The sequence below is a fragment of the Panicum hallii genome, chromosome 7 (assembly GCF_002211085.1).
Source record: "Panicum hallii strain FIL2 chromosome 7, PHallii_v3.1, whole genome shotgun sequence".
NCBI lineage: Eukaryota > Viridiplantae > Streptophyta > Magnoliopsida > Poales > Poaceae > Panicum > Panicum hallii.
This window is the reverse complement of record NC_038048.1, coordinates 33,731,576-33,757,854: the sequence shown is the minus strand read 5'-3', so window position 1 is coordinate 33,757,854 and position 26,279 is coordinate 33,731,576. Positions and strand designations below refer to the sequence as shown.

General features: G+C 49.1%; 1 protein-coding gene across 1 annotated transcript; it reads left to right on the top strand.

The window, feature by feature from the left end:
- Positions 1-7,364: 7,364 nt before the first annotated feature.
- On the top strand, positions 7,365-9,826 carry LOC112898715 (probable BOI-related E3 ubiquitin-protein ligase 2). The gene is made up of 2 exons (XM_025966989.1): positions 7,365-8,072; positions 8,170-9,826. Exons 1-2 carry the CDS (start codon positions 7,653-7,655, stop codon positions 8,689-8,691), a joined length of 942 nt encoding a protein of 313 aa, XP_025822774.1. The 5' UTR covers positions 7,365-7,652; the 3' UTR covers positions 8,692-9,826.
- The last annotated feature ends 16,453 nt before the right edge of the window (positions 9,827-26,279 follow it).

Genomic DNA, 26,279 nt, shown 5'->3' with positions numbered 1-26,279 from the left:
CTTTTGGCTCACACGTGAATGGCGAAAAAGATGTGCAACATGATTCCTTATGAATTTCTAAAATGTTGCAAAGATTCTGACGAGGCACTGGCAAGTTTGCTCGAGTTTTATGGCAAATGGTGCCATGAACCAAACTAGCCATTTGTGTTGCACCAGTACACAAATGGTGTGGTATATATATGCTTGAAACAATAGAGGTGCGCAGAGCGCTAATTAGTTACTGTCTCACTATTATGCGTAATAACCTCGTCGCCATTCAATGTTTTACCCCTGAAATTCTTGTAATAATCCTGCATAGTCTTCATAGTTGAAATTGCGAGGCAGTCCACTCTTGGCATCACGAAAACCGTGTGCTCGTGTACATTAGCCAAACGACAAGTTAAAGATAAACGAAGGCCAAAGCCAGATAGAGAGGTTTTTCTTATTCGGATAGGAGCAGCATTGTTTTCGCAGTCGTTATCTGTCGTTTTTATTCTTTTCTTAGTTGGACATGTCGATGACATAGCCTTTTGCCTTGGAGTACTAGACAGCTGTCAATTATTACTGAACCCACATCGTTATACGGCTCGAGGGCAATCCACGTTGCCCCGGACTAGTAGCCAGATTATCCCCAGGAAAAAGCTAAGGGTAGCACAAGAACATGTGGCCTACGGACACAATGGGTACATTTGTATCCTAGCTGTAGGCTTGGAGAGTTGCATAGGGAAAATATTTTGTATTTCCAAATAAACTTTGTATGTAACAAGGGACAAAAGGAAGGAAAAAAAAACTCCACTAGCTTGAATGGATTCGTGAGATGGACATGCCGACAGGAACAACAACATGTACATTTTCTGCCTTGAAGGCGCCTCATGCCGCGCGTGTAGATTTGAACAGCAGCTAGCTGGCTAGCTAAGATGAGGCGTGACAGATAGGGAGAGCGAGCGAGCCACGTCGCGATCACCAGGTCAAGACGATGGATGGATCCAGAGGACGCCAAAGAAGCTGATGGCTCTGCTCTGCAAGTGGAGGCACAGCATGGCGTCGGCCTGCGAATCGAAGGCAGTACCAGTCCCCATCGGCCAGTACACGACGCCGACGGGGACGAGCTCTCCAGCGCTACGTACACGGCCGCTAGCCTGAAAAATGTGGGGGGCGCACATACAGGCGTCGCACGAGAAGAGAAAGAGATAGCCGTTGCGTTGTTTTCGCTGCGACAAGGACGTTACGCTGGCATTGTATTGCTAGCAGCCTGATCGATTAGCAGAAGTCCATGCTACTAGCAGGCTACTAACAGCTAGGAGCTTAATTATTAATGGTCGTCATTATCTGTAGCAGCGAGTTGTTGTCTTACTCGGTGAGGTGGTAGAGGTCGACTGTCCTGTCACTGCGGGGTCATACCCATGGCCATCAATTATATTTGTGGCTTGACGCAACATCAGATAGGTCGACAGGGCGCCGGTGGAAAATTACTGTCGCTCTGACGGTAGTGAGCATATTGCTGGGGCAGCAACTGATGGGTGATGGGGCTAGCTGCCCTGCCTGCAGATTTTGCCTGCCGGCCCCGGCTGAGACGGGCTGCCTGCTGCCACTGCCACACCACACGCAGCAAGCGCCAAGCGGCGTCGTGCTCGGCGCCCCACCGCGCAGGGCTCAGATCTTGCCACCAGGGGGCACGCACCAATCGGCGGTGGCTTCTTTCCTCACGTCGCGGTCGTCGTTGGATCGCGAGGGTGGGTGTAGCACTGTTTTAATTTCGTGCAACTTGCGTCGCGAGTGGTCACGCCCACGCGCCTTCTTCCTCCCAGAACGCAACAAGCAGCAGCTGCGCCTGCGCGTGCGGACCGCATCAGCTAGGTTTTATGGATCCATCCAGTGCAATGACCATCTAGATCTCTCTGGCTCTCGCACGCGTGGCAGTCCTCAGATTCCATTATTGCCCTTGTGGGCTGTGGCTGCCGTCCATCTCTTTGCTTATTCGTCGGTTGTCTGAAAGATACGCAAATATCCAAAATCATTCCTACAAGGACAAGTGGTGTCGACTCACTAATCACGGAAGGTAACAGTATATCCTGGTACTTCTGGTTCTTGTACAAACAACTTTGTAATCTGTTTACTTGGCAATAAAGTTCAGGCAACCTCCAAGCTGCCTGCCGTAGTTTTCCTTAAAAAAAATACATCCTGAGTGTTGAACCGTCGATCAACAACACCGGTGGTGTGGTCAATAAAATAAGATCTACAGAGCATACAACACCATACGCAGCTATGCGTAAACGGTACTCACAAAGAATAGAGGACCACGCACGGCTATACCTAAAGCTGATATTGAATTGATAGCAAACAATTTTAATGAAAGTCTTGGTAAAGTATTAGCTTAGTTTTCTTGTGCAAATAGCTACATAGTCAATACTTCATATATAGAACCTCCGATTTACTTAAGATAAGAAAGTGCTAGATTTTATTTTTGTCATTCAAGAGGAGCTAACATTTTATTACCACACGCTATTATTCAGTTGAGACCTTAGCTTGAGTTGTGTGTTTGTTATTGAAATCGATATGCTCATCGCTATATCGTGAGTTGGTTTTTTCTAAAGAAAGAAAAATGCGCAAATTAGAAGCATACAGTAGTACTTCGGGATGATTTCTTACAATGATAGATGTAAGTAACTTAGATGCATATTTTGAGGTTATTTTAATAATGACTAAGTTGAGTAATTTAGATGCGAATATAGGGGTTATATTAGGTTATTTTCATAATAACACTGGTGTGTAATTTAAATAAAGATTAGAGGGTTACTTTGAATTATTTTTTGTAACGATAGAGGTAGGTAATTTGGGTATATATTAGAAAGTTACTCTCAATTTACTTTTTGTTAATATGAGACAATTATGATGTGGATTTTTATGATTTATCTTTCTTCTTCTAGCATGTCTCATGATCGAGATTCTATATAGGATAGCATGTTTGCTTCCTCAACCACAATGCGGTAAAAAGTTAGGATTAGGTAATAAATGCAGCACTATTTGTGAGCTACAAACATTGTAGGATTGCACCGTAAGAAAAGATTCCTTGAGGTGCGTCGTACGCTTGGAGCTGAAATAAGCAATAAAAAAAATATTCTGCCACTTCATCTCTCCCTCGCGCAGGGCTGTTGGTGCTTTTTTGTAGTAGCATGGTTCTAGCATTGTGTCACAGGCATTAAGGTGTATTTGGCCATTTGCCAATGCTCCTGCCCTTAGGTGTTTTTTAATAGATATTTTAGAAAAAATAAACTGCTGCCACATTTTGTTTGCAGGCTGAGGCCATCCGCGCCTCTACTGCTACTGCAGTACGGCACCAATTCTGCACATCTGCAGCAACCTGTTCCAGTACAGGCTTTTCTCCCCTGCTCTATCTTCAGAAATGGCCACTGCACCCTGCCACTGCTGCCGTCGTTACCGCTCGGAGACTAGTACTGTGCAACCTTTCACGTTTGTGTACAGGCACGATCCTTTCATGCGTCAGTGCATGCGGTGGTGCGTGGAGCATGGTCAATCTGGCCGGGGCCCTCGCTGTCTGACTGTTCCCTCCCCGCAATCCTGGTCCCTGCAGCTGCAGTCCTTGCTGCACGGCGCTTGCACAGAAAAGTGAAAGGCGCCCACGCCCTATAGTAGCTTGCTGCATCTGCGGCTACAGCAATAGCGTTACTGCCTCCACCAAACGACAGGTGCAGCAGAAACGCATGCATGCATCGCGCGTGGATATGTATGTGTGTGTGCTGCGATCGATCTGCCGATTCAGAAGCCAACAAGGATGTCTTGGGCTCTTGGCTCGATCAGATGTTCAGATGCATGGGTCGATGGCCGGATGGGGCCTCATCGTCATCGATTGCAGGAGTAAAGCTTTCTCTCGCAGGGTTCGCAAGCGTGGCTCTCGTACCAGCCAACTACAGTCTACAGATACCAAAGACACCCAAGGCGGAGCTAGACTGCCGCGGTGTGAGCTCCCCCACCCCCCCCCCCCCCCACCCCCCCCGGTCCCCGCCGGCAGCGCCCATCATCGAGCAGGCCGCCACCGGCTGTACGAGCACCGGCCGCGCCGTACCGCGAATCGCCTCTCGCGCCAGCGCCGCCGTACCGCCGGCGGGCACAGCGCATTTGGTGCTCGTCACGCGCCTCGACGTGCGTGCGTTCGTGCTTGTGGTCCGTCCGGTCCGGAGCAGCGAGCCGCGGAACCGGAAGCTCTCCGGGACGTGCCAACCCGCTGTGCTCGATTTTTTTTTTATAATGGATAATAGTTCCGCTTTCACCCTCCTGGCAGGAGACGATCAGTCCAATCTTATTACAAGTAGTAGTATGCCGCTACACCAAGAGTTTTAATAAAATAAAAGAACCACTGTTATGAAATGAAGGGACCATAGGAAAATATCTCTCCCTTCTCTAAGATTTATGCCTATTATTATCCCCACCAGGTTGTGCCATTCTAATAGATTAATACCCACCTGTGATCTCCTAAAGGAGATATTTAGTGGTGTTGCACTAAAGACATCAGCCACAGTGGCATATTTCTTTTGAACAATATTATACAAGTTAGGATACTGTGATTTTAACGTCGGGTTTCGAATCGAAGTATCTTCCCAGAATCTAGTTTTGGACTCCTGACTTCAACGCGAAGCGCCCCAAGTTAAGGAAATCCTCTTTCACCCCCATTAAACCTGTCCGGAATTGTGAATCACCTGGTTTCTTACATACCTGTCCTAACGATTTGCTCTTGAGGTATTTATTCCTTAATAAATCCCGCCAAATTCCATCTTCATTACAAAGCTTTAAAGCCATTTGCTTAGTAAACGTTTGTTCTGAATATCCAGATTTATGATTCCCAAACCTCCTTGGTCCTTCGGTTGGCAAAGTAAATCCCATTTTGCTAGTCTGTATTTTTTTTCTTATGCCGGTCATATTGCCAAAAAAAACCTTAACCTGAAATGCTCTGTTCTTTTGGACTCCTCTCAGGACCTGAAAAAAGAAAGTAGGAACAATGGTAGACTAGAGACTAGATAGAACAGAGTTAATCAGCACTAGTCCACCCTCAACCAAGAGAATTTTGCCTTTTCTAAAGCGCATCGGTATGTACCTAGATATCGAAAAGGGTAGGAGCCTAGTTTCCAACCGAACAAATGGGAGCCTAGTTTCACCCGCTGTGCTTGATGCGTGGCGAACGATGCGGTGCGTTGGATGCGATCCAACCGAATGCAGAGCAGACGAACAGACTGTGACTATATGTTCTCGCCGTCGTAGGGGTAGTACGGAGCATAGCTCTGCTGTCGATGTGCAAGGACGGACGGACTGATGGCCTACGACGGCCGGGGCACTGTGCTCCCCAGGCCGGACTAGCATACGCGCTCTGCGAGCTACGGCAGCTGCAAGGATCGCGTTAGCTCCATGATGGTCGAGATCGCGATCGCTCGGACCGGGACCCCGCACATGTACGGCCGCCTGGCAGGCATGGATCGTCGACAGAGCACTGGATATAGACGGCAGCGGCGGGGTCACGCACAGACCCGTAGTCCTCCAACCAATTCGATTCGCGGCCATGCGATGGATGCCCGTTGGGGGCGGCTCATCAATGGTGCGTGATCAGCGCAGTGGCGCGCGGCAGGCGAGAGACCACGGGTCACGCCGCGCGCAGGCACGTACGTTCGGGCGTTCGGCTGTCGTTCGGCCTGGCGCGCGGCTGCCAACAAACGCGCTCGTCGCCGGCAGAAGCGCGCAGCGAGCGGAGGCACATGACACCCGGCGGTGGCCACGCACCGAGGTCCGAGGGGCGCGCGCAGCGCCGAACGAACACGGCCCCGGCTGGCAGGCGGGCGAGCCGGCCGCGGGCACAGGCCGGTGCGCGCCTTGAAGTTGGCGAGGACAAACTGCGCGCGCGCAGGCGCGGTGCTGCCGCGCCGTGCCCAGGACAAGACATGACCTGGGCACGGCGGGAGGTCCCTGTGTCTCCGGTTGGTGTTTTCTCCGTGGACGCGCTCGCGCAGGCGGGTGCGCTGGCCGAGCCAGTCGCTGCCGCACAGCACGCACGGCCTGGCCGCGGGCGGTAATCTCGGCGCTGAATTTGATCACGACGACTCCGATCAAAAAAAGGTGCCCTGCTACTACTCCTACTTCTGATCTGAACCGTCATCGGATTCAGAATTTCCATGGTGCCTAGTGCTCCGCCCAGCTGCATGCGGGAGACAGGTGGCCGGCCACCGTGCCGTACCAGCAACCAGCCTGATCCGTCGAGCCGCAGGGAGGGCGTGCACGACCCGGTTCCGCGGGGCATCTCGATCGAGTGCTTGAGCCAGCCCTCGCCTGGTGTTTACCGGGGGTGCGAGCGCGCGCGTGATGTGCGGAGTTTGAATACGGATACCCATGGGATCGGGCGGCCACGCATGGCAGGATCTCCGTGCCGTTTGAACCGCACGGCGTCCAACGATTGTTTTGGTCGCATCCCTGTCAGACTTCAGCATCCGAGGGTGAGGTTTCGAGTGGGAGGACGACGACACGGCGTTGTTTGGCACAATTTTTTTTGGTAAATTTTGTGGATATATTTCATTGTATTTTCCTTTTTGTGATGTTTTTGTTATAGTTTCTACAAGAAGTTTTTGGTTGATACATTTTCCGTGGATTTTTAGCAAAAAAAATTAGATATATTTTTAAAATATTTTTATCAACATTTTAAAATGTTACTAGCCCTATTGCACAGTAGTAGTATGTTTAAAAAAATTAGCTGAATTTTTTGTTAAAATTTTTGGTCAATTTGTATGGAAAAGTTTTTAGCCTCAAAATAATTCTTGGCTGATTGTTTCTTAAATTGAGAAATTATACTATGATTGAAATAAATGAGAGCCGTCTTCCATGGTAAAATACACCTCGAAAAAGGTACAAAATCTGTGAGTTCGGTATCGACATTAATTTATTTTCTAATTCACATATCCAATTAACGGCAGCAATGATCGAACAAAAATAGTACCTAATGGTACCGTCTGGTATCTTACAACCAACCACCGTAACAAGCCTCTTTAAAAAAGGCCCCTTTGGTCTAAATTATTTTTATAGGAAACTCTTTGATCTAAAATATGAGTTTACAAAATTCCCAAGGGAAATGGAGGGATGTCTCCGGAATGAGAAGCTACCAAATGACCGTGGAGTTAAAATATTTTCATAAACAGATCGAGAGCGTGAATAAGGTTACCATTCGAGATGCTAGTTAATAAAAAACATTAAAAATATTAAAGCTGCAAGCTATAGCTGATTGCAAGCTGAGCTGCGGGTTCTAGTATTTTTCTAAATTCAATCCAGAAATTAACTACCCTATTCATTCAGCGCAGGCAATGTATCCATATTGATATGGCATCTGTGTTGTGTGCTGCGGGAAAAAAAGTATAAAAAAAGGTATTTACATCTTTAACCCCACCGGCGCCCACAGAACGGAACGGTGTCCCGTTGCCTTTCGTCCCACGCCTCCAGTGTCGAAGACGAGCCCGCTTTTGCCGCGCTCCCAACGCCTCTGCCGTGTCTTCCCGAATCCCCCACCCACGCCCAAGCCATGGTCATGGCTTTCCTAACCGTGTCTCGGTGCCTGTATATAAACCACGCGTCCACGCCCGCACTTCCACTTTAACCCCTTCCTCGCCTTCCCCGTTGCGTTTGCCATGGCCGTGCAGGCGCGGCACCACCCCCACGACTTCACACCGGTGGGTGGCTCCCTGTTCCTGGACGAGTACGCCGCCGGGCGCGTGCCACCAACGGCGCCGGCGGGGATCGCGGACACGACGGTGCTCGGCGACTTCCCCGGCGGCGAGCTCACCAGCAACTGCGGCTTCGCGCCGAGGAAGCGGGCGCGCGTGGCGGACGCGGGGGGTTTCTTCTTGGAGGATCAGCGCGTGGTTCTGGCCCCGGCCGCGATGCAGGGTCTGGCGCCGCTGCCAGAGACGGCCGGGGACGACGAGCGGAGCAGGGCGGTGGGCTCCGGCGCGGCGTCCACCAGCGGGAGGGCGGTGGGCAATGGCGCCGGCGCAACCCTCTCGCTCTGCCACCACGGCGGCGAGATCGACGCGCTCATACGACTCGAGGTACGTGCTTGTGTTTGATCGGGGCGCCTTGTTGATTCGATCTGTGGGACTGTGGAACGGCATCTGATTTGGAATGGTCGTGATCGGTGTTGCGCAGAGCGAGAGGATGCGCGCGGGGCTGGAGGAGGCGCGGCGGAGACACGCCCGGGCGCTGCTGGCCGCCGCGGGGCGGGCGGCGGCGGGGCGCGCGCGCGCGGCGGAGGCCGAGCTGGAGCGCGCGCTCCGGCGCAACGCGGAGCTCGAGGAGAAGGCGCGGCAGATGGGCGCCGAGTGCCAGGCGTGGATGGGCGTCGCCAGGAGCCACGAGGCCGTCGCCGCGGGCCTCCGAGCCACCCTCGACCAGCTCCTCCTCCGGCCGCCCAGCTGCGCCGCCGCCGCGGCGGTGGGCGACGGCGGCGAGGCCGAGGACGCGCGGTCGTGCTGCTTCGAGGCGCCGCCGGCCGCGGGCGACTGGGCCGCGGCGCCGCTGTCGTGCAGGTCGTGCGGCGGCGGCGAGGCGTGCGTGCTGCTGCTCCCGTGCAGGCACCTGTGCCTGTGCCGCGCGTGCGAGGCCGGCGCGGACGCGTGCCCCGTCTGCGCGGCCGCCAAGAACGCCTCGCTCCTCGTCCTCGTCTCCTGAAGCCTACAGCGTCCGTCCGGGCACATGCCAGGACCGAAGAAGCAAGGGGTTTGTGTACAGTGTACCAGAGCATGGTACTGCCGTACTGGTACATCCTGTACATGCGCCGCTTGAGTACATGCCGTCGGGTTTCCTTGACTTGGCAAAGGCTGCAATTGTTTCACGCTGGAAAGAGAGATTGCTAAGAGCGAAAGGGTCACCAATCGTGTATGCTCAGTTGCATGGATCGGAGGCACCACCGGAACGGCAGAAACGGAGAGTTTGGACAAGCGATCTCGTGAGAGGCCGGCACCATCAGTCAGTTCGAGCGGCAGGCACCAGGTCGCTGCAAATCGAGCTGCCACAGTAGCGTGACGGATGATACCAGACGAGATCGGATGCAACGAACGCATCCGACGCCGGGATGGAGCAGCCGCCGCAGCACGCTGCACGCTGCACAGCCCACATCACGCCTCGACGTCTGATGGGAATCGGATGCCGATGGTGCCTGCCTCCCCCGTTCCTCCGGCGCGGCCGGCGCCTTGCGTTCCATGTGCGGCGACGGATCCGGCACGTCCGCCGTGTCTCCTCCCGCCGGCCAACGCCGTGCAGTGAATCAGCGACCTACCGTAGCAGTATACTTGGATGGATGGGCACGTATCTGGATCGACGCGATGATTGGTGACGCGGGCTTCTGCTCAGAAAGGGATCTTAGGGTGATGGGCACGACCGGGAAAACGCATCGTGTCGCCGTCGGTCGCCACCACCTGCTGCTGCTGCTGCCGCCACCGCCGCCGGTCGTTGTATCCTCCATTTTTCCGTTGTCCGTGTCCTGCATGTCTATCAGATAGCAGAATGCATGGAGGAGGTCCCCCTCAACGTGACAAGCGTGGATCAATGTTTATCACCCGTCAAGAGTCCTTCCTTTTCTATAGTTTGTATCTAGCTAGTTGCTGGAATCTTCCCGTTCACAACTGGGACAGAGAAATGCGTACTGAAAGGGAAATCGGGGTAGTAAACATTATGCATCCAGCATTGATCAGTTGGGCTGATGATCGCTCAAGTCTAGTATACCTTAGTGCTTTGCTATATGAAACTAATTACCCTAATGGCCTACTTTAGAATTCGAAACAAGGTCACAATTTTCTTTGTGTTACCCTGAAATAATATCGGTTGGCCTCCATTTGATAAGGAATTATGCTCCTCCTAGTTGGAGGGATGGCATCCCCCCCCCCCCCCCCCCCCCACTCCTTACTGGTTGAAACTTGAAAGTGGCCCCTCGGAGAACCAATTAGCCAAACATTATGCAGCTCACAAAAGGCAACTCATTAAACTAAACAACCAGTGTAAGCCAATGTTTATAATGTTTTGTTCCACACGAATATGATTTTGTTTGGTGGAACCGTATAGTTTTATATTTTTTATGTACGAACAATTATACCATGTGTATAAATTTATGTTTTATAGAAATATACATAACATTCTATTACACTTATAATATTTTTGTTTGTATATAATATTTTCTCCCACATGTTTGCATGATTTGTTCTAGGTATGTAATATTTTTGTTTCACCTTAATAAGCATTTGTTCCGGTACAACGATTATTATAAGCATGTTAGAAGTCCAAAATGTTCATTCCATAGGTTTATTTGATTTGTTTTAGGCATATATTTTTGCCATTCCTATAAAAGCTTTTGTTCCACCTACGAGCCTTGCTCTGTTTTAGGGATTGAAACCTTATAAAATAAGACGAACTAATGGAGAGATGGGGCACACAAAAAACCAATGTACATGATATTATTAGGCCTCATTCGATCACGAGCTAATTATTAGTTATGTCAGCTAAGAACTAATTATTAGCTGGATGTTTGTAGCGGATGTATTAGCCGGGATTGCACTAGAGTATTCTTTTTTATTTTTTATTAGCTAATAATTAGCTCTACGGGATCCCAAACCGCGCCTTAGTCCCAGGGAGGCAGTGATCGACGCATGCGCCTCGTCATCGTCCGCCCATGCATCCTCCCTCACAAATCTCTTCTGACCAGGCGTATGCGTATGCTTGTGCTCTAGTGGACGTGTCCGGTGCCGGCCGGCTACATCGTGTTGCTGTGGTTTCTGCGGCGAGAGAGAGAGAGAGAGTCAGAGAGACGAGTTCGTGATCAGTGACGACACCGGCGCAGTACCGTGAAGAGCCGTCTAATAAGACGAGTATTTTCTTTGGCACTTTGACAGGATGATGCGACCAGCGAAGCATGCATGCAACCCTGTCTAACCGCTCTGCACGTGCCTGGTCCTCTCGAGAAAAAAATTAAAAAAAACGCATTGGTAAATGGTAAGCACTATTCACCTGCAGCCTGCAGCAGGCCAGTTTGATAAACTGGTCGTCATTGCCGGGTGCGGGGATCGGAATCAGGCGTCCAAGATTAACAACTTCTCGTGATGAGCCCAGTTAGAGAGTCAGGCTTCCGGCCGGGAGCATGCACCTGCGTGCAGGAGCCCCGCATCATCGGCTGACCGCACTGGCATGCTACCCGCTGCGTTCGTGGCTCGATCGGCTAACCACGCCGGCGGCATCGACGGGCTCCTGTCGGTGACGATGATGCCACCCGGCCAGAAGTGTGTAGATGACTAGATCGGCACCGTGCCAGCACTGACCCTATCATACGTGCGGCCTGTTGCTGTGGCCCCCGAATCCGTGCGTGCGGTGCGCAGCGCGATCTCGATGATCACAACACTGTGTGTCTCGCTCTGTCACATGTGAGTGGTTCCTTTGTTGAGACGAAGATGGGACGAACGTACTGCCCCTAATGTGCAGTGTACCCTTTCCATCATCGCCGGCGGTGCTCCACGCCGCACCAAGTTTGCAGCCTGTGCAACGCCACCTTCAGGCCCCCATCACAGTTCAAAGCTCAGCGTGTGCGAGACTGCACATGCGTGTCACGTATTGTTGGTCGTCGTCTTGATCCAGCGCCACGATCGACGGACAGGTCCGCTCTTTTTCCCCATTTCTTTTCCTTTGCTAGTTCTGGCTCGTGGTCTCGTCAGCAGCAGCAGGTTCCACCCGTTCCTTTCCAGTCGAGCTCACGCATGTGTCGCCATGTCGGCACCCACGCGCCTCTTCAGACGCGGCTGCAGACGGATCGGTTGAGAACTGAGGCGCGGAGATCTGCTTTAGCGTTAGCAGCCTAACATTTAATTAGCGTCTGTTCGTTTCCTGGGGTCTAAAGTTTAGAGGGGTCACATCAAAGAGAATCTTGTCATTTAGAAGTATTATATAAAGTCTAATTACAAAACTAATTGCAGAACTTCAGTGCTAATTCGCGAGACGAATCTAATGAGGTATATTAGTCCATAATTAGCGGATGATTACTGTAGCATCATTGTGTCAAATTATGGATTAATTAGGCTCATTAAATTTGTCTCGCGAATTAGCACCCAGCTGTGCAAAAAGTTTTATAAACAGATTTTATTTAATATTTCTAAATAGCAAGATTCTCTTTGATGTGATGGGTATAAAGTTTAGAGGATAGGAAACGAACGGGGCCTTAATTCGTTAACATGAGGTGTGTACGGTTTACTGTTCAGAGTCAATACTACTATTTTCTATCCTGGAGATCTGAACTCTATTTTCTAGCAGCTAGTGCCGTCAATGTTCAGTTTTCAACTAGAAGAGGGTCAAGTCGAACACGATCTACACTCTGCTCAATAATGATAGCTGATGAGCAGTGTCATCAATGATTTAGCAAGTTCCAACTCGGCCTGTACCTAGAGCTGATCCATCATGTCAACCAAAATTTTCTACTCCATGCATGGCAACAATGATAGGTGACTATCAATTCCCACCGTACTAGTTATTGGTGCCGATCGGTGTGCCCGTAGGTGCCGAGACACTCTCAGGCTATAGGTGGGACCTTGTCCGTGGATCTGCTCCACTCCACGACCAGTCGACCACAATTATGGTGTACCAGGTCAATTTTCCACCACTGTAGCAACAGGAAGGTCACGGCTTGTTTGGAAATATTAACGATCCTATTTACTACCTAAGCACTGTATACCATGTTCATGTGAAGAAAAGATACCGATGTTCGAACATGACCTAATCCACTACCAATTACTGTTCATGGCCAGAACCATGGTTCAAATGATTTTCTTTCACTGTCGGTTCTAGCCAAAAATCTTAATAATACCAGTTATTGTTCATGGCTGGAACCATGGTAGAAATGGTTTTTTCTGGCACTGTCGGTTCTAGCCACAAACCTTAATGATGCTATCTATACTGTTGGCTGTAGCCATAAACAGACGGTTCAAATCAGGCCATTCAAAAGGTTTCATAACTAGAACAAATAATGTAAATGTACCTTAAGTTCTTGGATGCTTGGTTACAAGTGACGGTTTGTGGTTGCTAACGGCTGAAGCTAATAATCCTATGCTCTGCTGGCTGATCTGAAATATGAACTCCACCCTAAAGTATACTTGCTTCAATGTCACTCGGTTTCCTATCTCTCCACTCGAGTAGATGACGACGACTCCCATGCTGGTGCGAATTAACTGGACTGACGTACATGGCAATCCTAGAGACACGACCTCATAATCAGATAGCCTAGGAGTATATTGTATGCAGATTTGGCGACGGAACATGGTGGTGCAAGGGTGTGCACTTGGCTCCAAAACACATGCCTGCACCACAGCTCGAGAAAGGCACATCAGTGCCGGTCACACGAAGCTTTAGTGATCGGCACTAAATGGCCGGCACTAACGTGACAGTTGATCGGCATTAAAGGGCGAGTGTTAGTGCCGGTCCGAAATACCAGCCGGCACTAACGTGCCCGACCCCGCCCGGCTCCTGGCAGTAAGGTTTTTGCCAGCTGGTAAAACTGGCCGGCATTAAATCTTTTTTTCTATTTATCTTTTGTTTTTCGTTTTTATACATATGGCTATGCGTATTTCTACCATATGCGACTACATAATCGTACTTTTTGCATTGCACAGTAATATTAGGACAGCATATTACACTAATATTATATATATATATTCATCATGTATGGAACACTTAGGAGTTCAAAAGTACTTGATATATTACAAATTATTAAGAACATCAACTATAGTAATTTATCAGCTTCCCCGTCATCGGATCTTTTTTGGCGACGCTTGTACGAACATCGCCATAAAATTCGCCCTTAAGATTTATGACTTCATCGAGCAGGAATCCGCATATAGCTTCTTGAATTGCCCTGATCCAAGCCATTTCAATGAGTTCTTCTTTCATCCGCCAATGCTGTCATATTTTTCGATAAAAACATGAGAATAAAAGATAATGAATTAAAATGATGAGCAGATGTGATTGTGCTCACGTACATTGAATGCCTGCACTGTCATTTGCCCTTTTTCACTTGCAAAAGAGTTGATCCACTCGCATATGTAGTATCCACATAAGTTGTTTCCTTGTTCCTGTCTCCAACACTATGGACAAATGTGGGTTAAGATATAGAATTTTTCTGATGTTTATTGCGAATGACATTAGTAGCGAGAGTATATTCATACCGGAAAATCAGTCACCCAATAAAGAGGCTCGATTTCACCTATGGGCAAGCCTATGTGTTTGCGGAGGTAGCGACACCATGCAATATTTACCACCTCGATGAGATCTTGGTACTTTGATTTATCTTGCCTTAACGAGTCGTACACCAAGACCTTGTGCTCGTCAATCCGAATACAAAGCAATATCCAATGAAAGCTGTGCATATACATACGCATAACCAATTAATGTTGATTATAATAGTTATTAAATAGTATTATTAATACGAAGGGATTGAAAAAAAGAGGCTAACAAAGAACGACTCACTGATGGTTGTATGGCAAGAGAATGAAGGGACACATGCTATTCTTACGCAGCCCCCTGTATATAACATTGACTATTTCTTCAGGCTTTTGCTCTACCGATAATATCGGGGTCGAAGACCCGACGTTATGGAAGTTCTTCTTTCGGCAAATTTGAATTTTTGACCTACGGGACACAAGAAAAACGGGGATCGGTCAACACACAAGGCTAAAAATAATGAAACGAGAGACAATACTTACATGCACCATACACTCACGAGGGACTTGTGAAGGGCATCTTGATGGTATAAATCGTAAAGTGCTTCAAACTCGATATATACATCATCTGCCCCCCGCCAGAAATGCTCATATTTAATCCGAGCTGGGAACATCTCTAATTCATTAGCTTTAGATTGCACGGCATACCATTTGTGTAACTCGGCCATTCTCGTTGGTAGGAATGGTAGCAACTCTGGCCATATCAAAGGTTCACCAAGTACAAACTTTTTCTTGCCGCGGGCATTCTGTAGGGCCTCCCCAAGCAACTGAGCCCTTGTTAGATCAGTTTGCAATATCATCCCAGCCATGGTCAACGGATCTCTTGATTCATCAGGATATTCTTCACGCGGCACTATCAACGGAGGGATCGATTGTTTGGACTGCTCTCCGAGCTGGGGAACGGTCTTTGCATTGATCCGTCGATTCTTGGGGTTGTTGTAGCACTTTCTGATCTGCCGATCATAATCCGACTCCCTTTCTTTCTCCTTGGTGGGATCTTTAATGAAGTGTTTAATGAAGTGTGCCTTCGCAACCGGATCTATTTCTGGCTTCTTGTTCGCAGCCTCCCTCAGTAGCTTGCGCTTCAGCAAGAAGGTTTGAAACGATTCTTCTGCCTCTTTCTCTTCTCGAGCCTTCGCTTTCTTCTTTCTTTGCTGCTTATGAGATGGCTGGACCGAAGGTACCGTGTATGCCTTCTATCGCTGACTCTGATTCTGTTGTGCGGCTGGTGATGATGCCGAAATTGGCTCGCTTTGTGCGGCTGGTGATGGCGGATCCATGCTGGGTTCCCGTGCAGGCGGTGGAGAAGGTGGGCCAACACTAGGATTCCGGTCAGCTGGCGTTGGTGATCTTTGCCTTGAGCACCGAGCGGAATCTGTGGCTGCTTGCACCAATCTTATGTCGCGCTTTGGCCACGCAATCCATGTGTGTACGGCATGTTATAGTTCTGTTTCTTCAGGACCTATAGGGATCGGGAGGTCCAAGTCTTCCCAGCGTTCTTCAGTAATTCGGTCAACAAAGACTCTGGCGAATCCTTCAGGAATTGGCTGGCAATGTATTGTCCTGCCTTCTTCTTGGACTTCCGCATAACCCTCAGCACAAACTTTGAGCTTTTTCCCATAAAGAACCAGAAGCTCACATTGGGTCCTAAGAGGGATGTCGTCGATGGGGTCCCTCATCCTGTCGGCACCCAAATTAGGGTGCTCTGTGGAAGCAACACTGCTACGACGCTGAGAAGTGGTGCTGAACTCCACATTGGCAGCTGGTTGGTCCGAACGTTGCCCAACTGCTGCCTCAAGTGACATTATCCGGTTTTCTAGGCTACAGATCTTCTCTGCCACTACTTCCTTGCTTCTGCATCGGTTTGGTAGGTTTCGAGATCTCCGGAAAAGCCATATTTCCATGGAACTACGCCCACGCCTCGGGTCCGTCCAGTGTGTTCCGCATTCCCAAGAGCGTAAGTCAGCTCGTCATTCTCTCTGTTGGGCTGGAAGGTTCCTTCTTCCGTACGCCTCATTGCATCGTCAAGTCTTTGGGCAGCCTCTCTTAGTACGTCGCTAGTCACAAACATTCCAGTGTCGGGGTCTAGTGTGCCTCCATGAGCATAGAAGTAATACCTTGCTCGATTGGGCCAACTCAAGGTCTGCGGTATGATTCCTTTTGCAATTAAATTATTTTCCATCTTTTCCCATTTCGGAACAGCAACCTTATAACCTCCAGGCCCAAGTCTATGGAAGTTTGTCTTTTTGCTAGCATTCATTTTGCCTTGAATCGAGGCTGCCATGCTGTCAGCACTGTGTTTGTGATTCACGAATTCATTCCACCACTCTCGTTGCTTCTTCCAGACTTTATCAAAATCTGGTGTGAGGCCCTTGTTGACAAAGTTTGCCACCAATTTTTTCTTGAACGAGCCGAACTGAATTGCCATCTTTTTAAATGCCCATCCCTTTACTTTGTCAGCTTTGCCTGGGGGAAATTTGAAGTGCAACGATACCTCTTTCCATAACAAATCTTTCGCTGAATCTGGCACGATATCTTCAGGTCGATCAGAGACTTTATTTCTCTTCCAAAGCTTGTACTTTATGGGGACGTTCTCCCTAACAAGATATATCGCAATTGATTTACAAAGGTCATCTTAATTTGACCAGGGGCTAGTGGCTCGCCGGTTGCTTCGTTGATCTCCGTGATGGTCGTACATCCTACCATCTTCCTCTTGCAGCCACGTTTCCATTTAGGCTTCGTTGATCCTGATGCCTGAAAGAATCGCAAATTTACCAAGCGGGTTGCTAGCAACTAGTGGACGTCGCGGCAGGTATTGACAAAACGTTTATCCTGATGCCTGAAAGAATCACTAAACTTTCATACCTCGGCTTCCTCGATATTTTCTTCTTCCTCCCCACTAATATCTTGCTCCTCGTCGCCATGATAATGCAAGTTTAAAAATTGCTGCCATCGTTCTCGTCCTCATGAAACTCTGGAGCTATGGGCCCAGTACTACCACAAATGAGCTCGTGCATTAACTCGTCTTGGTTGTCCGTAGGATCCATTTCCACTACCCGAAAAAATAAAAAAACATTAAGTATTTTCTAGTACTAATAAAATGTATATGATGATGATGAAGAAAGCTATATAAGGACAGCTGGAACAATATCTTATGCTATTGTTGGAATGGAGAATCACATGGCTCTGAATCAAATAATTTAGGTACCTAAAACTATGCATATGTATATGCCCTTTTTTCGCTAAATTTGTTCTTAGTGATGTGCTTTGCATAGCCATTTATAAGAGGAACTACTATCTAATTTGCTAGAAATACAGATAAAACACCTATGGTTTTTGTCAGAACAGGTCTGAATGTTGTCCTTAGTTCCGAAATGCGGCAGCCAAGCAAATAACAAACAAAAATGCTATCTAAGATTGTCGTAGACAGGTAGATTGTCGTAGAGGACAAGGTGCTCACCGCGAATCCATTTTTGCGATCGGAGGACAATGTTGTTGACGGCAGTTCATTACCCTCAGGAATCATGTTCTTTACAATCTTTAATATCTCACCAAATCCCTTATCGGTGACACCATTAGTTGCCTTCCATTTCAGCATCTCTAGCGTGGTACCCAACTTCTTCTGCTCCGGTTTGCAACTAGGGAACAACGGCCTTTTGTGATCCTTCAACATCTTCTCAAACTTTAATGCCTCCTTCACAGTGTCACTATCTTTCTGTGCATCAAGCAACGCCTGACCTAGCTCGTCAGGTGGCTCCTCTTGTGCAACATTTGCTTCACCCTCGTCCATTGGTTCATCTTGAAAGCCACCTGCTTCTTGAACCCATGCCCAATCTGGAAGATTGTTATCACCATTGTCATCTTCTTCATTATCTTCCATCATAACTCTAACTTCGCCGTGCTTAGTCCAAACGCTATAGTTACTCATGAAACCATTCAAGGCCAGGTGATTCCATAGAGTTTCTCTTTTTCGGAATTCCTTTTTATTTTCGCAAACACTGCATGGACAACACATTAAACCCTTTGGCGACCTATTTGCCATTGCCACCTTGAGAAAAGAATCTAAACCCTGAATCCACGCCGAGGTGCTCCGGCTTCCGTGCAACCATTGCCGGTCCATCTGTACAAATTAAAAAAAATCATGCTCATTATCCCTAAAAACAGGTTACTATGAAGTAATTCAAAAAAAATGTAAATGTGTCATAGGCCACCTATCTAGTAAATTTAAACTAAATAGCAAAATAAATTGGCACAATAACATATACACATGTCACCATGAAATAATTCAAAAAAATCATTCTAAATGTGTGATGGTCAAACTATATAGTAATCATTCTCTAAAAAGCAACTAATCAATTCTACCTTGCTCAAATTAATGAACAAATTAATGAATCATGCTCATTGTCCCTCATCCGTAAAATCCCTAAAATTTTGCATAACAACATATACACATGTCCCCGTGAAATAATTCAAAAAAATTACTCTAAATGTGTCATAGTCAAACTATCTAGAAAACCTTCTCTAAAAAGTAACAAATCGATTCTATTTTGCTCAAATTAATGAACAAATCGGAAAATTATGCTCTTTTTCCTCAACCTTAAAATCACTATTTTCTTTATCTAGAAAGCATGAAACAAAGAATAAACATCGTGAAAGAAGAGTGGAAGAAGCTACTAACCTTTGGTGCACTTGGATGGGTGAAATCCTCACAAATTTGGGGAAAAATGGGCAACACCTCCCCTATAACACGCCATGAGAGAGAGGAAGAGCTCGGTTAAAGGAAATGGAGGGCTCGGGAAGAAGGACTGCCAAATGAAATGGAGGGCTGGGGATGTAGTGGCCGGTATATACGGGGCAAGTTAGTGCCGGCTGGTGGCTGTAGCCGGCACTAACTGTGTACGTTTAGTGCCGGCTAGAGCAAACAGCCGGCACTAACTTGTAATTGACCAAGTTAGTGCCGGCTAGATATGCCGACCGGCACTAACATGCGTTTTGACCGTTGTGGCAGCCGTCTGACTGTTGGGGGGATTGTCGGGTTTTATCCGGCTGCCCACCGAGGGGTATGCCCAAAGTGGTAAGTTTTGGGTTGGGATGCGCCGAGATTAGGAACTCGAATGTGCAGACAACACAAGATTTAGACAGGTTCAGGCCGCAATATGCGTAATGCACTACATCCTATATGATGGTTTGTATTGCCTTGGTGTTGATATGGTGATCTCTTCTTTTGAGGGGGTCCCTGCCCGCCCTTATATATCCGGGGGACAGGGTTACATGAATCCTAGTCTGATACTAGCTTAGGAATCGTACTCAAATATAACTCGAGTAGTTTCCTTCTGTATCGACTAGTTCTACTCCGCATGCGGGTAGAATACAACATAAATAAGATACAGGACACGTCCTATTCCCTAGCCCAATATGGACTCCTTGATGTACACAGCCCCGTGGCCCCGGGTTTGACAAGCCCCCGAGCTCTTCGTAGCTGAGTACTGCAGGCTCTTCGAGTACTTCTGAAGTAGTCTTCGACTTCTTTCGAAGCTCTGTGTTGAAATCCTTCTTCAAGTACTCCTTTGGCTGCATCGAAGCTATGAGGTGCTCATGCCCCGAATTCCTTCTTTTACGTGGGGTGCGATGAATAATCGCACTCCATATGGAGTAGCCCCCGAGCCTTAGGTTGAATCGAAGAATCAGGCTGAGGGTCAAATTAGTCTTGAGTCTTCTTTTCTTATTTTTCGAGTACTTTCGAAAAATAAGTAGTCGATGCCACGTGTCTCACAGCCCCCGAGCCTTGAATCCAAATCTCTCAAATTTTGGAAAAAAGGATCAAAAAGTCATGGCAAAATGCTCCTTGTTAAGAAAATATAGTCCAAGATGATGTAACTGGCAGAAATTGAACTCGAAATTCGAAAAACCTCTTTTTTCGGGACAATTAACCCTGAAAAAATGGTTAATCAAATAACTGCCCAAAAAATCCACCAAAAAACTGCTCGTATTCCAAGTATTCCCCTTGTGCGACGCTTCACCTTTCGCACAGTAAACCACTGCCTGACCGCTGGTTATTTAACCCCGCAGTTAGTTAGGGTTTTTTTCCCGTGCCTTCAGATCTTACACCGCCGCCAGAAGGATTGCGGTCATCCTGCCGTCATCCCTCCTCCACCCTGCGTAGTCGAGATCCTTCGAGCCTGCGACCGTAGCCCCCGAGCATTGTGCGAACAACTCGTGGCTTAACAGATTCGAAATGGCACCGAAGAAAACCGACCAGAAGGACTTGAAAGAAGCGCAAGCGGCAACCGGCGAGTGGACAATTAGTAAGTGTTCTCGCCACAATCTCGCAAATTTGGTGTTGGGAGGCCTTCTTCAGGAAAGGGATCTCATCAATTGGTGCCTTTCCTTTCGCGATCCTTTCCCCATGGAAAATGTCGACGAGATCGTCTCTTTTTGTTCTTTTTCTGAACGGGGATTGGCCCTCCCCACTTGTTCGTTCTTCCGTGGCCTTCTTTATTTCTATGGGATTGAGCTGCAACACCTCAACCCTAACTCAATTTGCCACATCTCAATTTTCATCCACTTCTGTGAAGCCTTCCTTGGGATTGAGCCCCATTGGGCTCTTTTCCGCTATCTTTTCCGCATAAAGCCCCAGCCCACCTCAAAAAATCCATCTGCGATAGGAGGCGCTGGCATCCAGCTTAGGCAACATGCCAGTGAGAAATACATATCTTACAAATTCCCGTCCAATGTCCCCGGGTGGAAACAGCAATGGTTCTATATTGCGAACCACGCCGCCCAACTCCCTGCGCGTTCAGGCAGATCTCCCGTTCAGCGCCCAGAATGGACCCTGGAGCCTGCTGAGGCAGAGATGGACCAGGTGAAGGAGCTGCTAGAGTTGATCACCGCGCACAAGGAGGCGGGGGTAACCGGAGCATCCGTAATGATGTCATTCTTCAAACGCCGAATCCAAGCCTTCCAACAGCGCCACACATTAGGATTCGAGTACATGGGAACTGAAGACCCATCTCGTATGTGCGCAGAGGAACTCGGAGACGACGCAGTGCTTGTCCGCGTCAAGCGAATTCTACTGGACGTGGAAACCGTCCCGTACGTTCCAGCAGGATTTTCAGTCCAGAACTAGCCACAATCAGTAAGTAGTCGACCTCTCGGCTTCTTCTTTGATATTGTGGAGTATAACTGACTGATGAACTTGTCACAGGATCGAGTGGCGTTATATCGGAATTACCCGCCGCAACCTGATCTGCCCCGACCATATCACTTGTTGCCCAGCGCCGCGGCCGAAGCAAAAAGAGCAAGAACTGCTGGCAACGAGTTGGCCGAGGGCAGCCGGGCGACCGGGGAGAGGGCGCAAGCAAACAACTCCTCCGGGTTATCCATGGAGTTATCTGACGACGCACCGCTAATCCCCCAGCGGCGCCGGGAGATGCGGAAACGCAAAGCCAGCACCACCGACCTCGCCGGGTAAGTGCTTGTCAAACTATAAAGGTATCAAGTTTGTTCTGCTGAATACTGGTAACAACTCTGTTTTGTAATCCTTCGTCTTCTGTGCCCAGCCCCCAACGACAAAGGGTAGTCGAAACATCCCCAACCGGGAATGATGCGCCAGCAGCCGTGTCTGCAGGAGCTGCTGGGGCGGACCCGTCGTCCTCTCCTGCGAACGACATGACCATGGCCGTGGCGGGTGCTGCGCCGGGGCAGCTCGCACCCTCAGCTAGGACAGCCCTGCTACCGGCGACGAGTGCCATGGGCATCGCCGCGACGAGCACCACGCCCGAGCCACTAGCGCCCTCGGCTGGTTCGACCACACCTCCGGCCACAAACGCCATGGTGAAGAAGCCGTTGAAACTGGTGTTGAGGAAACCAACGATAATCCGATCCCAAGTGTAAGTAATACTCTGGATCTTGCCCTTAGCCATGTATGGTAATCACAGTAATGATGCGTTACTGTTGTCTTGAACAGATCAGCATCGGCGGTGACGCTGGACGAGCCAGAACTCGAGTTGGCTCCTCTAGCCCCCGAGCCCTCGCCCGAGCAAGCCGACGCACCGGAACCAGTAGAGGGGGCAGATGTGGCCTTGCCTGACTCACTGCCGCCCGAGCTCCATCATGCGGAACTCGAAGCTGGTGGCGATGAGCAAGTCGAGGCTGCCGTTGCCGCGCCCGCCGAGGTTGCAGGTAGATGATCCGGCTGCCTTCTGCCGTAATCGTCGCTGTGTTAAACACTTGTCCTTTGCAGAGACCACGCAGCCATCAGTCTTGGAGGGTGCGGGTACTTCTGGCGAAGCAACCGTGCCACCAACCCCTGGAGGAGAGATCGACGACGCACTCCAAGTGATGCACCTCCCAATGGACGACCTAAACCGCGTGCGGCAAATGATCAAGGCGATTGATAAGTTCGCCTTGGTGAATCTGGACTAAACCGCTAGTAGCTGTATGCTCGAGTTGTCAGTCTCTGGCGTCCGGAAACGTGCAGGATATGAGCCGGAACGCCGATGAGCAGGCTGTGAAGCTGGAAGAGTCCGCCAAACAAATTAACGAGCTAATGCAGGAGCAGGCCGGCTTCGAGCGAACCATCACTAAGCTCCAAGGCTGACTCAAGGAGCAGCGAAAAGCCCATCAAGGTATGTTGAATTCCGTTCTCGAAATCGTACCCGTAGTCGATAACTCCTTGGTCTGAAACCTGCTCATCACCACAGAACTTAAGAAACTCTTAAATTATAGAGGGGTTGCTTACTGATTTGAAGAACATGCTCAATCGCCGCGCAGATGAAGTCAAGAAGCTGCGGAAGGTATCTGCCGACATGGAACACCAGTTTGTCGACTGCCTACAACAAATCAAGACTCTAGGCGAAGAAAAGGAGCAGCGCCAGAAAGAACTCGACGATTTAAAAACAGCAGCCTAGGAACTCGTAGAGATGGTGGACCCTCGGGAAGACGGCGCTGAAGATGAGCCACCACTGCTTGATCGACTTCGCGGGGCACCGCAAAAGATCCTCAACTTTGTCACCGAGGCCGCCACAACATACGTGGGTCATGCTTTAGGCCTTGTAAAATCCTTCTGGCCAAAGGCTCGGCTAGAAGTACTCGCAGGGGGCGCAGCTGCTGATTACACTGATTAAAACTTCCGCGAGTACTTGCTAGAGGTCCGGCCAGTAGCTAAAAAAATTGTAGAAAATATGGTCCAGGATTGAACGCTTAGTGTTTATGACTTTTGTAATATAAGAAACCGCCTTTGTCCTCCTGTAGCCTTATATGAAGTCTGAGAGCCCCTTCTGCTCTGTAGCGGGGACATGCTGCCTCTGAGTGCCGCGACTCAGAAAGTAGTCGATATAGCTTGTCACGTGAGCTTATCGGGTAAGTTAGGTAAGATCCGACCGGGGGAATCCAACGTACCCGGAACGCGCGGTTTGTGGCGCAACGATTAGGATGCCCGTAGCAAACAGTCGAAAACTACCCTGAGTGCAACGACTTCAGGTGTAGTCGATATAGCCCATCATGTGGACATGTCAAACAAGTTAGATAGAACCCGAACCAGACGAGCCTAACCAGTTTGAAAAAACACGATTATCATCGCGACGACACATATGCCTGTAGCAAGTAGTCGATTTGTATAAAACTTGAGCATGGTCAAAGCCTCCGCATTGTATTCAAGAATTTACATTTCGGGTCATGTGGCACAAAGCCACCATATTGACCTAGAAAAGAAAAAGGTGCCCTTGGCGCGTGCTGGAATTGAAAACAAGTCTGCTTAGGGGAAGAACCGTCGCAGGTGTTGGATATTCCATGAATTGGGTACATCCTGACCATCAGGGTGTTGTAGTCGATAAGATCCTGGTCTGGTAACCCTCTTAACGATGAACGGTCCCTCCCATCTTGAATTAAGCTTGTGCAAACCCGACTCATCCTGAACGCGACGAAGGACGAGGTCGCCTATGCTGAACGACCGTTCCTTAATATTGCGATCATGATATCGCCGGATCCCCTGTAGGTAACGGGCTGACTGAACGAGCGCAGAGCAGCGAGTCTCTTCGACAGAATCCAGCTCCAGCTATCGTGCCTCGTCCGCCTCGCCTTCTTTATACATCTCGACCCTTGGGGATTTCCACATGATGTCCGCTGGGAGAATCGCCTCGGAGCCGTAAACCAGAAAGAACGGAGTCTGCCCTGTGGCTTTGGACGGCTGAGTCCGGAGCCCCCAGATAACGTGTGGCAACTCGTGTATCCACTTCCCGCCCTTTTTGATATTGACGTCATAAAGTCTTTTCTTGAGACCGTCAATGATCAAGCCATTTGCCCGTTCGACTTGCCCATTTGCCCCTGGGTGTGCCACCGAAACGTACTTGAACTCGACAGATGAATTTTCACAGAATTCCCAGAATTGCTTTGCCGTGAAATTTGAACCCAAATCAGTGATAATAGTGTTGGGGAAGCTGAAACGATGCAGGATATCGGAGATGAAGTTGACCACCCTGTCTGGAGTAAGCTTGGTGATCGGTTTGAACTCGATCCACTTTGTAAACTTGTCGACAGCCACCAAAACATGAGTAAAGCCTCCTGGCGCTGTTGTGAAGGGCCCAATCATGTCGAGGCTCCAGCAAGCGAACAGCCAGGAAGGCGGTATAGTAATGAGGGTGTGGGCTGGGACATGAGTTTGCTTTCCAAAGAACTGGCAGTTCCGACATCTTCGCACCAGATCCTCGGCGTCGGACACGGTGGTGGGTCACCAGAAACCAGCTCTGTATGCTTTGCTGACCAGTGATTTTGACGCTGCGTGATTGCCGCACACGCCCTCGTGTATGTCCCGCAATATGTCCAGACCTTCTTCTGTTGTGACGCACTTCATGAGTACTCCAGATCGTGCGCCGCGCCGATAAAGCTTGTCTTCGACTAGGACGAACCCCTTATTCCGCCGCATGACGCGGGCGGCAACAGCATTTTTGGGATCCATCCCTGCCGGCAATACATGGTCCCGGATGAAGTCCATAAATGGTCCTCTCCAATCCTCACCAACCAACATAACCTCCCGGTCTGGCTGCACCGAGTCAGCACCTGTGGGAACTTGTGCTAAAGACGAGATGGATGGTTGCTTCAACTCCTGGACAAAAACTCCAGCTGGGACTTATGCACGGGCTGAACCCAGTTTGGATAGGGTATCAGCAGCCACGTTGTGCTCCCGTAGCACATGATGAACTTCTAGGCCAGAAAATTTGTTTTCGAGCTTGCGTACCTCCTGTACATAGACTTCTATGGTCTCCTTGTTGCAGTCCCACTCTTTGTTAACTTGCTGGACGACCAAAAGTGAATCGCCATATACAAGTAGTCGCTTGATCCCTAGTGATATCGCCAAACGAATCCCATGAAGCAAGGCTTCATACTTGGCTTCATTGTCGGATACCTCCCAGAGGATTTGGAGGACGTACTTGAGTTGTTCGCCTCTTGGAGAAATGAATAAAACTCCAGCGCCGCCGCCATCGAGCTTGAGAGAACCATTGAAGTACATGGTCCAATGCTCTGGCTTGTCAACTGAATTTGGAACTTGATTTTCCCTCCACTCTGCCATGAAGTCAACTAGAGCTTGGGACTTGATTGCAGTGCGTGGCTTGAAGTCGATCAGCAAAGCCCCCAGTTCTACTGCCCACTTTGAAATACGACCCGTGGCGTCCTGGTTGCGTAGGATATCCGCCAGCGGGTAGTCTATGATCACAGCGATCTGGTACTCTTCGAAGTAGTGGCGTAATTTCCTTGAAGTGATCAGTATGCCGTAGAGAAGCTTCTGGACCGCCGGGTACCGCACCTTAGACTCCGAGAGTACCTCACTGACGAAGTACACGGACCTCTATACGCCAAAAGCATGGCCCTCCTCGGAGCGTTCGACAACAATGGCACTGCTGATAACATGGGTAGTTGCCGCAATGTAAAGTAAAAGGGTCTCACCCGGCAATGGTGCTGTGAGGATCGGAGGCGACTGTAGGTGCTGTTTGAGGTCTTGCAAGGCCCGCTCGGCTT

Bases quoted from the DNA above. Each gene is read 5' to 3' on its own strand.
- LOC112898715 (XM_025966989.1), top strand. From the start codon at position 7,653: ATGGCCGTGCAGGCGCGGCACCACCCCCACGACTTCACACCGGTGGGT. The intron at 8,073-8,169 runs GTACGTGCTTGT...GGTGTTGCGCAG, and splicing joins ACGCGCTCATACGACTCGAG to AGCGAGAGGATGCGCGCGGG.